General features: G+C 41.6%; 1 protein-coding gene across 1 annotated transcript; it reads right to left on the bottom strand.

The window, feature by feature from the left end:
- Nucleotides 1-5832: 5832 nt before the first annotated feature.
- Nucleotides 5833-9008, bottom strand: LOC138897405 (uncharacterized). The gene is made up of 3 exons (XM_070183372.1): nt 8843-9008; nt 6167-6222; nt 5833-6051 (listed from the first exon to the last, which is right to left on the bottom strand). Exons 1-3 carry the CDS (start codon nt 9006-9008, stop codon nt 5833-5835), a joined length of 441 nt encoding a protein of 146 aa, XP_070039473.1.
- Between the last annotated feature and the right edge of the window lie 6481 nt (nt 9009-15489).

Raw genomic sequence — 15489 nt, 5'->3', positions numbered from 1 at the left:
TGAGTCAATTGTTGAGGCTAGGATGTTACACTATTGTGCTTAGTTTATGTTAATTATTCTTGGTATGATGAGTTAGGAGAGTTGTTTAAAAAGGTCGTGTCTTTATAAAGTGTAGTTTGATTGCTCGAGTATGAGCAATGGTTTAAGTGTGAGGTGTTTATGGTAGCCTATAATCTCGTGTTTCAGTCACTTATTGCACTCTAATTTACTGCACTTTAATTGAGTTTTAGCTTTAATCGCTAGTGTTTTGCACTAATTGTGTGTTTATGCCTTCAAGGAGTGATTCCGAGCTATGTATATATTATGGAATGAATTCAAGCTATTTGGAGCTTTGAAGTCTGAGTAAAAGCCCAAGAGATTAAGCTGGGATCGCGTTCGGGGGTCGAAAACCACGTCCCGATATCAAAAAGTCAAGAAAAATCCGGACTCTGAGAAAACAACACTAGCGCGATGCGTAGCGCGCCGCGCCTGTGTAAATGCCTGCTGCGTGTCAGAAACAACTCTCTATAAATATTCTATATTTATAGAGTATTTGTCCTATTTCGCGCAGGAGAAGGTGTCTTCGTTTGGGCCCACCCTACTTGGTATAAATACATGGAAAAACATTATTTTTTGGACTTTTGACATCTAAGATCTATGAAGGATAAGAAGGAGGTGGAGAAGCGAAAGCACAAGGGATTCATCATTCAATCCTCACTCGAGACAAGAGTTTGGATCATTTTATGTTTTTCTTTATATTTGTGATGAATTACTCCATATCTATGGAGTAGTTCTCTTTAGGGATTGATGGATTTGGTGTATTGATAATTATTTATGGGTATTAACTCTAGTTTTTATGCATTGAATCGTTTTGGGTGTTTTAATTGTTGCATCTATATTCACATGTTCATGTAATCGAGAGAGCATAACTTGTGATATCTTTGCATTATCTTATGGGTTGAGTTCATTAATTCTTTGTAGTAATCGAAAGAGGCTAGTTGAATCATTGATTAAACCTAGTTAGGAGGATAATCAGAAGAGGTTCTCCTAAATATTAATCCACTACAAAATTTTGCATATCTTCACAGAACTTAAATTGGTTCACATTGTGTTGTTGAGACTTAATCGAGAGAGGAGTTTCTACTAAATGTTTGAACTAATAATTGAGTGAATTCGAGAGACTCACTTGAAAATTAGAAGTGAATTAACTAGATTTAAATCCCAGACAATTATCTTGCACCTATCCAATCAACCCCTATTTACTCCCATTGATATCTTCCTTGCTTACTTTTGTTGCGATTGTCATAGTCAATTAGCTCTAGATTCTTAGTTAATTTTAGTTTTTAATCACATAATTCTCAACTATTGATCATCTTCGACATCAACCAAGCAATAAACTGCGAAAATACTGTTTAATTCCAATCCCTGTGGACACGATATTATACTATACTATCTTTGACTAGCAAGCACAATTTAAGTGTGTGTTTTGTTCTCGCATTTGCGAGAAATAGGTCGCATTTGTGACTGTCGCATTTGCGAGTTTCTGTTCGCTTATGCAATATTCACTGAGGCCTACAGAGTTCGCATTTGTGAACTCCGGATCGCATTTGCGATAATGGCCAGGGCTGGGGAAGGGTCGCTTTTGAGACCAACTGGTCACTTTTGCGAAAAGGCCAAAGATCTCATTTGCGGGTTTTTTGTCACTTTTGTGATGGGGCCATACTTCGTATTTGCAAAGATTTGTCGCTTTTGCGATGTCTTGGGAGCTTAGCATTGTTCACTTTTGCGAAAAATGGGCGCATCTGCAGTTGTCGCATTTGCGAACCCTGGGTCGCAAATGCGACTTCTGAAGCTGAACATAAGGGTTGGGTTACAGGATTTTGGTCTCATTTTTCATATTTTGGAACCCTAAACTCGGTAGGAGGTGACTTTGAAGAGAGATTTTCATCTATAATCATTGAGTAAGTGATTTTGATAAATTTCCAACTATATTTCGTGATTATATCTTAAATTTAACACCAAATTTGTGAGAATCAAAGTGAAAATTTGAGAAATTTTGTCAATGTTTTGAAAAAGGAAAATTTGGGATTTGAGAGTTGAATTGGAATCGAATTTTGAAACAAAACATATATATAGACTTGTGGGGTTATGAGTAGTCGGAATTTACCTTTGGATCCGAGTTTTGACCAGGCGAACCCGAGGTTGACTTTTGAGGAATTCTTTTAGCGAATATATGACTAGGCAGGCTGCCTACTAGTTACTATATTAATAATAATCCAAAAACAAGGATCCAAAGTTTACAATTTGTCCAAAGGCATCTCTTATGCATGATAAGCTAAAGCTAAGAAAACTGTAAAAGCTAACTATTACAATTGATATCATAGATAGCTTCCAACACATGATGGTATGTGTATCCTCAAGCCAAGGGCAAAACCTCAAAGTATCACCTTTAACGCTCTCACCAGGCACCAAGTTTTGCATTCCAAAGGACAAGGCAAATGTGGATCTCCAATCAACACCATCGAATTCTGGAATTGTCCATCCATCCAAGCAACAAAATTATGCAATGTGTTAGTGCTTGATCTCCAGATTCATGAGCTTGTAGAGCTGCCAAAAACAACCTAAAAATTTAAGCAAAGTTTGTATTTCCATACAAGGCCAATCATTTCCATGACATCACTATAATGGGCATGAAATCACACCAATACCACTGGACAATGTCACGACAGTACCTAGCCAAACTCTATAATCCAATACTAGCTTTACCTCCATTGAATCCCAGTTAACCTTTTCAAGCTGAATCCTTAGATACCACTGATGTTCATGCACGCTAGAAAAGCCAGGCTTGTAAGAGCATGATCCATGCCAGTGAACATAACAATACCTTGAGATTTATGCGAAAATGAACTCAAATGTTTGCTTGCACTAAGAGATCTATATATCATTAGTGCACCTCCAGAATGAGCATGAATACATGGTGATACCACTGGAAAGTATGCTAATAATATACAGAATACACGAGTAACAACACCATTAGCAATAGTAGACACTAAGAAGAGTAACCTACACATCAATCTGGTGCTTTCCATTTGGCAATCCTAACCCTTAGGATGTAAAGGCCTCGTAAAAGTTTACCTAGAACCTGGGTTTCGTGGTGCCGAGGTAGGCTAATGTGTTTGAGGATTATAGAATGTATTGGGAAGTTGAAGGAAAATTGTTGTAGAACATGGCATTTCTGCGGTCCATTATGTGACAGCAAAATTACTCCGCAGACTGCAGATCCGCCGTGGAGTGGAGCGAAAAAAGGGACAAAATTTGAAGGACATTTTGCGGTCAATTATGTGACCGAATAATCATTTCGCGGGCCGCACAATTTGTCGCTGATCTAGCATGAAGTATTTTGGAGGGAGATTCTGCGGTGTGTTATGTGACTGCATAGCTGTTCTGCGGGCCGCAGACTTGGCCAGGACTACCAGTTTTTGGGACCATTTTTGCGGTCCATTTTGCGGGCAACAAACCTGATCTGCGGTGCACTCTGCGACCGTAGAGTTGAGTTCGGAGGGTCCATTTTGTGATTTTATAACCCGACCCCATTTTGATTAAAAGCCATTGGGTCTCATTTAGAAGGCAAAAATCTGGTGTTTAGAGAGAAGGGAAGGGATCTAGAGAGAGGAAGAAGGGTACCCAACACCTTCATACATCAAATCCTTGCTCAAGCCTTGAATTCAACAAAGAAAGCTCACAATGTCTTCATCTAGGAGGTAAGATTCTACTCCCCATCCCTCAATTTCGAGATTGGACTGAAAGTAGGTAATGAGAAGAGTGATTCTTAGGTGTATGAGTTGTCCCTTTTGCATGCATGTACCAACAAGGGTTGTGGGGAGGTTGTTGAACTCAAATGGGTGAAAATTGTGTTGTGAGATGAAGGAAAGTCCACAATAAAAGAACATTGAAATCATATTACACACCTAGTACTTGATAGAATGCTTAAATGGGCTAAACCTATGAATCTATTCCTAATTATGGTTCAACTTTGTCATGTCTCTAATAGATTGAAGTCTCTAGGATTTTTGAAACGTAGTAGTAAATTAAGGAAAGCTCAAGCGAGGTATGTTGGGTAAGCTACTCTTTTAGAATCGAATCCCATGATGTTCTCGTAAGTCTCAAGTGTGATTGGCCTATGATTCTTATTCCTCACATCCTGAGTTATTCCTAATAGATCCTGTTATCCCAAATAAGCATTCCATCGGAAATTATATGCTCAAAATGCATTGCAATTGCTCCTATCACATTATGCTCTCATTCGGAAATGTGTTCAAGTATGGTTTGTGTAGTAAAATGTTATGACTTTAATTCGTGTTTCAAATGAAGTTATTATGCCAATCTGTGGAAGAACACTCAATGTGTTTAAGACTCATGATTGCTCCTATACATATTTAAGGTCTTGGTTCCAAATCCTCTTGTTGTCAATAATCCATGATGATGCTTGAAAGTGAAGGAAGTGGATATGAGATATAACATGCGGCCATCGTGCTAAGAATGGAAACTACACTTGTGGCCAATATTGCCAATGAAATGAAAAGAAGTGTGAAAATTATGTAATGTGTTGTAACTCTATTTTTTACAATAAATGTTTTGGGAGAATCATTGTCACGCCCCAACCTCGGGGAGCGTGACCGGTGCTCAACAGAGTTACCTCGGTCGAGCAAGCCTGCACAGTGCCGTCTACCCAACTCACCCACAAATAAAGAGAAGAATACAGTTCATTAATAAGTCAATAAGAAGTCATGTGAACAACACTGGTTCATTTCAATTAATTACGTCATTAACAAGTTTTCAAAATAGTACATTGTACAATCATAGTTAAAGTGGAACAAATGATAAAATTACAACATTTTTAGTTTAAACTTCCCCAAAACAGACACAACCCATACTAGGTCTACGGAGCCTCTAACAGTACATGCATGCTTCCTCTCTAGAGCACTTTCTCACTCTCAAAATGTCAGGTTCTTACTTAAGAAATAGTCCATAGAGTCTATATAATGAAATGGGGTCGGGTTATAAAAACCAAAAAAATAAATCTTCGAAACAGAATCTGCGGGCGCATAATGCTTCTGTGGTCCACGAAATGGCCCTCCGGAACTGGGCACTGCTGCCTAGGTATGCGGCCGTTCTGCGGTTCGCATATCGATTCTGCGGTCGCAAAGCGGACCGCAAAGTCTCCTCCCGGAATTCCTTATGTCGATTCTGCGATGCAATCTGCGGCCTGTAAAGTAATTCTGCGGCCGCATAATAGACCGCATAATGGCCCACAAGTTTTACTCAAGTTTCTGCTTCACTCTGCGGCCCACATAGTGATTGTGCGGACGCATAGTGGGATGCAGAAATGTCTTTTTCTGCATACATTTTCCTTTAACTCCCTAGCACACTGTTCGACCCAAAAAGTCCGTAACGCGCCACCACGGAACCTCGGGTTTTAGGTGAAATTTTATGGGGCCTTACATCCTCCTCCACTTAAGATCATTCATCCTTGAATGAGGGTCTAAATTCGTCATTAGTACTCAACATGACACAGTTGTTACTTCACACACTAGTAGTCCGAATTTGACCAACGCCCCAACTTCCCAAAAAATTTGGCAGAGTTTCTCTTTTAACTGGGCCTATCCACCTGTCAGAGAATCCCAGAAACCAATCCTAACAGCATGTACATAATCCAATGATGCAACATAATATGAAACAACACCAACCGTGTCCTCATAAGCAATATATTACTAGAAAGGAAATATCCTGAGCATAACCTGTACAAGTGATACATAGTTCATAGGAAGTAATTTCATAGAAACTATTACATAGCTATTCAAACAAATGAGAGTACTTCTTTTTCATTTCTTCCTTGGCAGTGACCTCTTCAACCTGCTGGTTTCGCCATAACACTTTCACGGAGATAATCTCTTTATTTCTTATCTTTCGGACTTTCCTATCAAGAATGGAAATTGGAATTTCTTCATAGGTCAGTTCTTCATTAACCTCAATAGTCTCTACTAGCATAATAATCGACGGATCTCCAACTACCTTCTTCAACATAGAAACATGGAATACCGGTTGCACTAATGACATCTCAGGTGGTAGCTCAAGCGTGTACGCCACCTAACCAATCCTTTGAACGATTCTGTACGGCCTGACATACCTCGAACTCAATTTTCGTTTCTGACCAAATCGCATTATACCCTTTATGGGGGAAACCTTCAAGAATACCCAATCATCTTCTTTAAACTCTAAATCCCTGCGACGCACATCCGAATAGGACTTTTGGCAACTCTGAGCAGTTTTCAACTGCTCCTTAATAATCTTAACTTTTTCCATAGCCTGATGCACGAGGTCTGCCCCTATCAACTTCGTTTCCCCAATCTCGAACCACCCAATGGGAGATCTACATCTCCTACCATATAAATCCTCGAACGGTGCCATCTGAATGCTGGCATGATAACTGTTGTTCTAGGCAAATTCTATGAGTGGCAAATGATCATCCCAGCTACCTTTGAAGTAAATAACACAAGAGCGTAACATATCCTCAAGCGTCTGAATAGTCCGTTCTGCCTGCCCGTCGGTCTGCGGATGGAAGGCTATACTAAGATTCACCTGAGTACCCAAACCCTGCTGAAATTGCTTCCAAAAATTAACTGTGAATTGTGCCCCTCGATCTGGGATAATAAAAACTGGAGTGCCATGCAACCTGACTATTTCCTTGATGTACAACTGAGCATACTGTCCCACTGTGTCGGTAGCCTTAACCGGCAAGAAATGTGCTGATTTTGTGAGTCGATCCACAATCACCCAAATCGAATCGAATTTGCGAGGAGTGCGAGGTAGCCCTACCACAAAGTCTATGTTAATCATTTCCCACTTCCACATTGGAATATTTATGATCTGTGCCAACCCACCGGGCCTTTAGTGTTCGGCCTTCACTTGCTGACAATTTGGACATCTCACCACATAGTCTGCTACATTTCTCTTCATATCATTCCACCAATAGATTTCCCTAAGATCATGATATATCTTTGTAGAGCTCGGGTGCACGGAATACCTAGCAGTGTGAGCCTCGGTCATGATTCTTTCCCGTAGATCATCCACATTTGGAACACATAGTCGCCCTTGGTACCTTAGTGTACCATCATCCATGCCAAGAGAAAAGGCCATGGTCTTATGTTTTTGAATCCCCTCCTTTAATTGTACCAATAATGGATCGTTGAATTGCTTCTCCTTGACTTCCACCACAAGCGACGATTCAGCCTATTTTGCACAATCACCCCTCCTTCACGAGAGTCCGCAAGATGAACTCCCAAACTAGCCAACCAATGAACCTCCTTGTCTAACGACCTTTGATATGCCTCCAAGTGAGCCAAACTGCCCATAGATTTCCGGCTAAGAGCATCCGCTACAACATTAGCCTTCCCCGGATGATACAGGATGTCGATGTCATAATCCTTGAGTAACTCAAGCCATCTTCTCTGCCTCAAATTCAATTTCTTATGTTTGAAAATATATTGAAGGCTCTTATGGTCTGTGAATACATCCACATGGACCCCATATAAATAATGACGCCAAATCTTCAACGCAAAGACCACCGCTGCAAGCTCTAAGTCATGTGTTGGATAGTTCTTTTCATGATTCTTGAGTTGCCTAGAAGCATACGCTATCACCTTGCCATGTTGCATTAATACACACCCAAGTCCGATCCTTGAAGCATCGCAATATAGCACAAATCCATCTATAACCTCTGGTAGAGTCAACACCGGTACCGTAGTTAATCTTGGTTTCAACTCTTGGAAGCTCCTTTCACAAGCATATGACCATTGGAATTTAACCGCCTTCTACGTCAATTTAGTCAACGGAGAGGCAAGAGTAGAGAACCTCTCCACAAATTTTCTGTAATATCCAGCTAAGCCCAAGAAACTGCGAATATCTGTTGGAATAGTAGGTCTAGGCCAATTCTTCACAGCTGAAATTTTCTGGGGGTCAACCTCAATTCCTTCTCTAGAGACAACATGACCCAAGAACGTAACAGATTCAAGCCAAAATTCACATTTTGAAAACTGCGCATATAACCGGTGCTAATACAGGACCTGCAAAACTGCCTAGAGATGATCGGCATGGTCCTCTCGACTCCGCTAATAAACAAGAATATCGTCAATAAACATTATCAAGAAGGAGTCGAGGAAAGGTTTGAAGACCCGATTCATAAGATCCATGAAAGATGCGGGGGCATTTGTTAGCCCAAAACACATTACCAGAAATTCAAAGTGCCCATACCGGGTCCTAAAAGCTGTTTTCGGAATATCCTGCTCCTTGATCTTCAATTGGTGATACCCGGATCTTAAATCGATCTTGGAGAAGTATTTATCACCCTGCAATTGATCAAACAAGTCATCTACCCTTGGTAGAGGGTACTTATTTTTGATTGTAACCTTGTTAAGCTGCCGATAGTCAATACACATTCTTAATGACCCATCCTTATTTCTTACAAATAGAACTGGTGCACCCCCAGGCGACACACTCGGCCGGATGAAACCCTTCTCTAACAAATCTTTCAATTGTTCTTTTAGCTCTTTCAATTCTGCTGGTGCCATTCTGTAGGGTGGAATAGATATAGGCTGCGTGCTTAGCATCACATCAATCCCAAAATCAATCTCCCTGTCTGGCAGGATCCCAGGGAGTTCATCCGGAAAGACCTCCAGAAATTCATTTACAAAAGACTCAGACTCAAGTGTAGGTGCCTCAGCATCGGTGTCCGTAACCCGGACCAAATGGAAGATACACCCTTTGTTAATCATCTTTGTGGCCTTAAGGTAAGAAATAAACCTACCCTTCGGCACCACATTATCCCCCTTCCATTCAATCACTGAATCAGTTGGAAATTCAAACCCAACTGTTCTGGTTGGACAGTCAATCTTAGAGAAACATGAGTAAAGCCAATCCATCCCCATTATTATATCAAAATCGACCATCCCCAATTCAATGAGATCGACCATGGTGTCTCGACCATGCACCATGACAACACAATCCCTATAAACCCACGCGACCATAATAGACTCACCAACTGGAGTAGATACAAAGAACAGCTCATGGAGCTGTTCTGGTTCTATCCCAAATTCCATAGCAACATAGGGAGTAACATAGGACAAAGTGGAACCGGGATCAATAAGAGCATACACATCATGAGATTGGACAGTCAATATACCTGTGACAACATTTGGAGAAGCCTCTGCACTCTGGCGACCCCTCATAGCATATAAACGGCTGGGTCCTCCCGAACTCTATGTGCTACCCCTAGCTGTACCATACCATGCAAGTGCTGGGGTGCCTCGAGCTGGAGGAGGTGCTGCGGATGTAGTAGCTGTAGAACTGGCTGGCTGTGTTGTACCTTTGCCCATGCTCTGGTGAGACGAACGATAATCCCTATGAATGTGACCCCTCATACCACACCCGTAGCATATGGGCTGGTCCATGTAGCAAGTCCCAAAGTGTATCTTCCCGCACCTAGGGCATGGGGGCCTTCGCTGCTGCTGAAATCTCCCACCAGACCGACCCTGCTGGTAGGATCCCATGTTGCCCTGGCTGGGCCTAAAATTGTTCCCATGTTGCTGACTGGGCCCCGATAGCGGTGCACTAACTGAAGACTGATCAAAATACTGGGATGACCTTGATGATCCTCCCCTGAAAGTTGTCCTACCACCACCACCACCACCACCAGAAGTACCACTGAAGCTGACCGGGCCCTATTGCTACTCTCTCGCTCCATTCTATTCTTCAGTTTGCGGGTCTCTGTGGCTTCAGCAAATGCCACCATCTTACCATAGTTCATATTAGAGTTCAAGGTAGTTGTAGCAGCCCTGCACAAATCGGCGCACTATAGCCTCCATAGTAGGCAACATGTAGATGGAATATTTAGACAGGCATGTGAATCTCATATGATACTCCCACACACTCATGCTCCCCTATTTCAGGTTCTCAAACTCTGCGACACGGGCTGCCTTAGTCTCGGCAGGCAAGAAATGATCAATAAAAGCATCGGCAAACTCACTCCATCTCGCCGGAGGTCTTCCCTCCTCATGAGAGTCCTCCCACATTTCAAACCAAGAATAGGCCACCCCTTTCAGGCTGTAGGAGGCCAACTCTGCTCCCTCTGTCTTAGTAGCACGCATAACTTGCAGGGTCTTGTGCATCTCGTCAATAAAATCCTGGGGGTCCTCCTCAGGATCAGTACCTGTGAACACTGGAGGGTCCAACTGAAGAAATCCGTTCACCTTGGAACTAGTGGAATCCCCTAGCTGACTAGAAGAAGTGGGTGTGGCATTTGATCTTTGGGCCTGGGAAGCCATATTTGAGCCAACATCTGTATGGCTCCCCTAAGATCCCCATCAGATACACCGGAAGCTGGGGCTGGAGGTGGAATTAGAATATCAGTTGGAGGGATCGTTGCATCCTCTGTAGGTGCAGGAACTGGTGCGGTCTGACCAGGTGTAGTGGAATCAGGCAGTGTAGTAGTCGGGGAAATATTCTCACCCCTCGGGTGTTCACCCGCATCATCAAGTAAAGGGTCAACTGCCACTCCTAGGGTGGCATTGCCTCCTTGGCCAGTTCTTGCTTTCTTCCTAGGCTCCATATACTGAAAATTAGAGCAATGCACGAGTTAAAGGAGGAATAATCTTACAATCAGCTTTATCGCACGATCTAGAATATCAAAGAAGGGTATTATTCCTAAATGCCCAAGTAGCCTCCTAATTATAGATGCGGTCGACAACACACCGATAAGAAGGACTCTACTAGACACGGCTCCGAGACATCCTAGGACACTTTAAAACCTTAGGCTCTGATACCAACTTTGTCACGCCCCGACCTCGGGGAGCGCAACCGGCGCTCAATAGAGTTACCTCGGTCGAGCAAGCCTGCACAGTGCCATCTACCCAACTCACCCACAAATAAAGGGAAGAATACATTTCATTAATAAGTCAATAAGAGGTCATGTGAACAACACCGGTTCATTTCCATTAGTTATGTCATTAACAAGTTTTCAAAACAGTATATTGTACAATCATAGTTAAAGTTGAATAGAGGATAAAATTACAACATTTTTAGTTTAAACTTTCCCAAAAAAGACACAACCCACACTATGTCTACGGAGCCTCTAACAGGAACAAAAGAATGCTTTGACAGTGCCGGTAACAAGGCCCCAACTATACCTCAAAATGCTATGTACAAAGGATAGAAGATACAAGACCCCGAAATGAAGTAGGGCTCACCAAATCAGCTGAGGAGAGGATGTACTGCTATCGGTGATCAATACCACCTGCTATGGAACCACCTGCATCCATTAAAGATGCAGCGCCCCCGGTAAAAGGGACGTTAGTACATATGGAATAGTACTAGTATGTAAAACTAAGCACCCTCTCAATAGAACGAGCAATAGTAAATGGAGAATAAAACATGATATCAATAAGAGACTCAAACGGTATCAAAGTGTCACATTAGGGGAAACATAAATTTCAGGTAGGTTTGTATAATTTAATTTGGGAGATCTTTAGCACCGATATACCACCGTGTTTTAGCAAGGAGTCCGATCTCAGCCCGACCGGCTATGCCGTCTCACCCCGAGACATACACTCACAATTCCATCATGTGCGTGGCATGGCGTCCGATCTCAGCCCGATCGGCTAAGACGTCTCACCACAATGCCGTGTGGGTCGACATTACATCACATCTAGCTAGCAATAATCTCATCCCATTTAAGGGGAAAACATCTCAGCATACTAATCTCATCCCATATAAGGGGAAATAGTTGCATCACATTAACACGAGGATTTACCCCTCAATCACTCCTACACCAGCACGTGTAGTTTCGGGGTTAGGTTGTTCCGACCTACCCTTCCTCGGTGGCTAATAGATACTCCCAAAGCATTTGTTATTAAAAGTATTTACCTTTCAATTCATAATCTTTTACATGGCATTCATTTTATTGACATCAATGGCCATAACGCAATATCATTCTTGGCACATTGGCCGTACTTCATAATTCAGCTCACTATTCCATTTTCAATCATTATCATGGATAATCAACAACAAGGCCTTTCAAATTAAGACTTTAATCACATACTTGAGCAAATTAGGGTCTTAAGCACATATGACTTCTTACACAATTGACATGATAGCTTTCATAAATATTCACGCTTTTAAATCATAACAAAGTAACACGTAGCCCATACTTAAACCACATTCTCAAACATTAACTCAACATAACAAGAATCTTTGGAATACCTATTGAATGCATAATTATTTCTACACAAGGCTTATTTGACAAAAATTCAATTTATCAGGGCATCACGAGACTTACAAGGACATTGCAGGGTTCAATTCTAAGAGAAGAGTTTTGCCAACATACCTTGCCTTGAGCCTTTTTAAATTATTACAATATTCCGTAATTCTTAGCTTCTTCGATCTATTTGGAAATATAGCAAAATTTAACACAAATTAGGAGAGAGTTTATGGTTCCGGCTCATTTGAGCATTTTATCAAACACTAGGTGGGTATTATGTTTTCAAGATCCTCCCATGGTGGATTCTTTCACCCCACTACCCAAAGTCTACCCAGTTTAGCTCATCATTCTTCCTCCAACCCTTGATAGTACATGCATATAAAAATAAACAACTCCCACACCCAAGGATTTCCTTACTAATTACATATTTTTAGTTAAATTTCGAAATTGAGGGTTAGGGTGTAGAATCTTACCTCTAGGATAAAGACCTAGTGTGTTTTCCTTGTTAATCTTCCAAGATTTGATTAAGAATTGAGGAACAATTGGTTGAGGAACTCTCTCCTTCTCTACAACACTTTCTCACTCTCAAAATGTCAGATTCTTACTTAAGAAATGGTCCATAGAGTCTATATAACGAAATGGGGTCGGGGTATAAAAACCAAAATAATGAAGCTTCGAAACAGAATCTGTGGTCGCATATGCGACCGTATAATGCTTTTGCGGTCTGCAAAATAGGCCGCGAAATGACCCTCCGAAACTGGGCACCGCTGCCTGGGTATGCGGCCGTTCTGCGGTCCGCATATCGCATCTGCGGTCGTAAAGCAGACCGCAGAATCTCCTCCCGGAATTCCTCATGTCGATCCTGTGATACAATCTGTAGCCCGCAAAGTAATTCTGTGACCGCATAATAGACCGCATAATGGCCCACAGATTTTGCTTAAGTTTCTACTTCACTCTGCGGCCATTCTACGGGCCGTAGAATGATTATGTGGCCGCATAGTGGGCCTCAGAAATGTCTTTCTGTGCCAACATTTTCCTTTAACTCCCTAGAGCACTATTCGACCCAAACATTCCGTACCACGGAACCAAACATATTAGGCTACCTCACTACCACGGAACCTCAGGTTTTAGGTGAAATTATACGGGGCCTTACAATCGTTTAGTCACCGAGGAAGGGTAGGTTAAAATAACCTAACCTTGAAACTACTTGTGCCGGTGTAGGAGTGATTGAGGGGTAAATCCCCGTGTTGATGTGTTGAGATTATTTCCCTTAATTGGGATGAGATGATTGCTAGCAGAATGTGATATGATGTCAACCCACATGACATTGTGGTGAGACAGCTTAGTCGATCGGGTTGAGATCGGATGCCATGCCACACACATGGTGGTGTTGTGATTTGATGTCTTGGGTGAGACGGCTTTGCCGATCGCGCCATGATCGAACTCGGTGCCAATAACACGGTGGTGTATCGGTAATAAAGATTGCCCAACTTATAAATATTGAAATTTACTTGAAATTTATCTTTCTCTTAACTTGACAATTTAATATTGTTTGAGGCTCTCATTGTTTCCATGTTTCTTTCTCATTTTACTGTTACACGTTCTATTTAGAGGGTGTTTAGTCTTACATACTAGTACTATTCCATATGTACTAACGTCCCTTTTTGTCCGGGGCACTACATCTTTAATGGATGCAGGTGGTTCCACAACAGGCGACATTGATCAATGATAGCAGCACACCCTCTCCTCAGCTGACTTGGTAATCCCCACTTCATTTCGGGGTTTTGTATCTTTTGTCCTCTATGCACAGTGTTTGAAGTATAGTCGGAGCCTTGTTGCCGGTACCATCATACTACTCTTTTGTATCCATTAGAGGCTCCATAGACGTAGTGTGGGTTGTATCTTGGTTTTGGAAAAGTTAAACTAAAGGTGTTGTATTTGTATCACATGTTTCCACTTCTAAACTATTAATATGTAATGTAATATATTTTTGGAAATTGTAAATTGAGTAACTAATGGTAATGAAGTTTGTGTTATTCATGTGATCTTCTCATTGTCTAATTAATGGAATACATCTTCGCTTTGTTCATGGGTAAGGTCGGGTAGAAGGCATCAAGTAGACTTGTTTGACTGAGATATCTTGGTTGAGCGCCGGTTGTGCTCCCCAAGGTCGGGGCATGACATTAGGTTAGGAGTTTGAGACTTCTCAAGATTGATTAGTCTCCTCCCTACACTTGGCAGTTCAGAAAAAGAATTAAATTGGATTGTACTTGAAAAAGAGAACACAAGGTTAGTTAAATAATCTGCTAATGTGTTGTCCTCCCTTAGAATATGCTGAAACAACACATTAAAATGCTCCTTCATCTCCTTGATCCTCTTAAATTCATCCCAATGTACCATGGAGGATCCCATTCTCCATAAATGATCTTCTTCATACCCAATGAATCTGTCTCTAGTATGAGAGGATGTAGGTCATTAGCTACACAATAGGACAATCCTTCTTCTATTACCTTTGCCTCAGCCACAATGTGGGTTTTTTCCTCCAGTTGTTGTGCCTTTGCATATACCAAATCCCCGTCTCCATTCTTCACACAAAAACCAAAAGAACTAGGACCGGGATTGCCTCTTGAATCCCTATCAGTGTTGCACTTGTACCAGCCAGTAAAAGACAATCTCCATGTCACTCATTTAGTAACAATCACTGACCTATACTCCTCAAAGAACCTTACTATGTCTAGCCAGAGATATGGAATATGAGTGAGCCGATTGTATCTCACTTTTGCCAAGAAGTATATTGTCTTGTTGATCTCATGTATGACCCTATTGACTGAAACTGACCCTCCATTCCTATTAGTGTTTCTAATCTTCCACAACTTATAGGTGACAATTGCTAGCACTGCCTGGAATAGAGGCTTATGTTTTGGACAACATGAAGCATTCCACCATGTCCTAATAACTTGATGTAGCTGTACTAGTTGAATATTGATCCCTCCAGCATTGATAAATTTCTTTCATACCCTTGTGGCAGCAGTACCAGTTTGCCCCTCCAAAGCCTCCAGATAAAAAATGATATCTTAAAAGGCAACCCCTTAATCCACATGTGCTTATATTCTGGATTAGGGTTTTCCCTTTGTCTTACTAGATGCCAAGCACTACTCACAGTAATCTTACCAAAATTAGTAGGTTTCCATAATGGGCTA

The sequence above is a fragment of the Nicotiana tomentosiformis genome, chromosome 8 (genome assembly GCF_000390325.3).
Source record: "Nicotiana tomentosiformis chromosome 8, ASM39032v3, whole genome shotgun sequence".
Lineage (NCBI taxonomy): Eukaryota > Viridiplantae > Streptophyta > Magnoliopsida > Solanales > Solanaceae > Nicotiana > Nicotiana tomentosiformis.
Note: the sequence above shows the minus strand (reverse complement) of the source record. Positions and strands in the feature narration are given on the sequence as shown.

Excerpts from the sequence above, each read along its gene's own strand:
- LOC138897405 (XM_070183372.1), bottom strand. The coding sequence starts at position 9,008 with ATGGTCGATCTCATTGAATTGGGGATGGTCGATTTTGATATAATAATG. Across the intron at positions 6,223-8,842 it reads GGATAATGTGGTGCCGAAGG|GTTTCCCCCATAAAGGGTAT; the intron begins GTAGGTTTATTT and ends GTATTCTTGAAG. Across the intron at positions 6,052-6,166 it reads AAACGAAAATTGAGTTCGAG|GTAGTTGGAGATCCGTCGAT; the intron begins GTATGTCAGGCC and ends ATGTTGAAGAAG.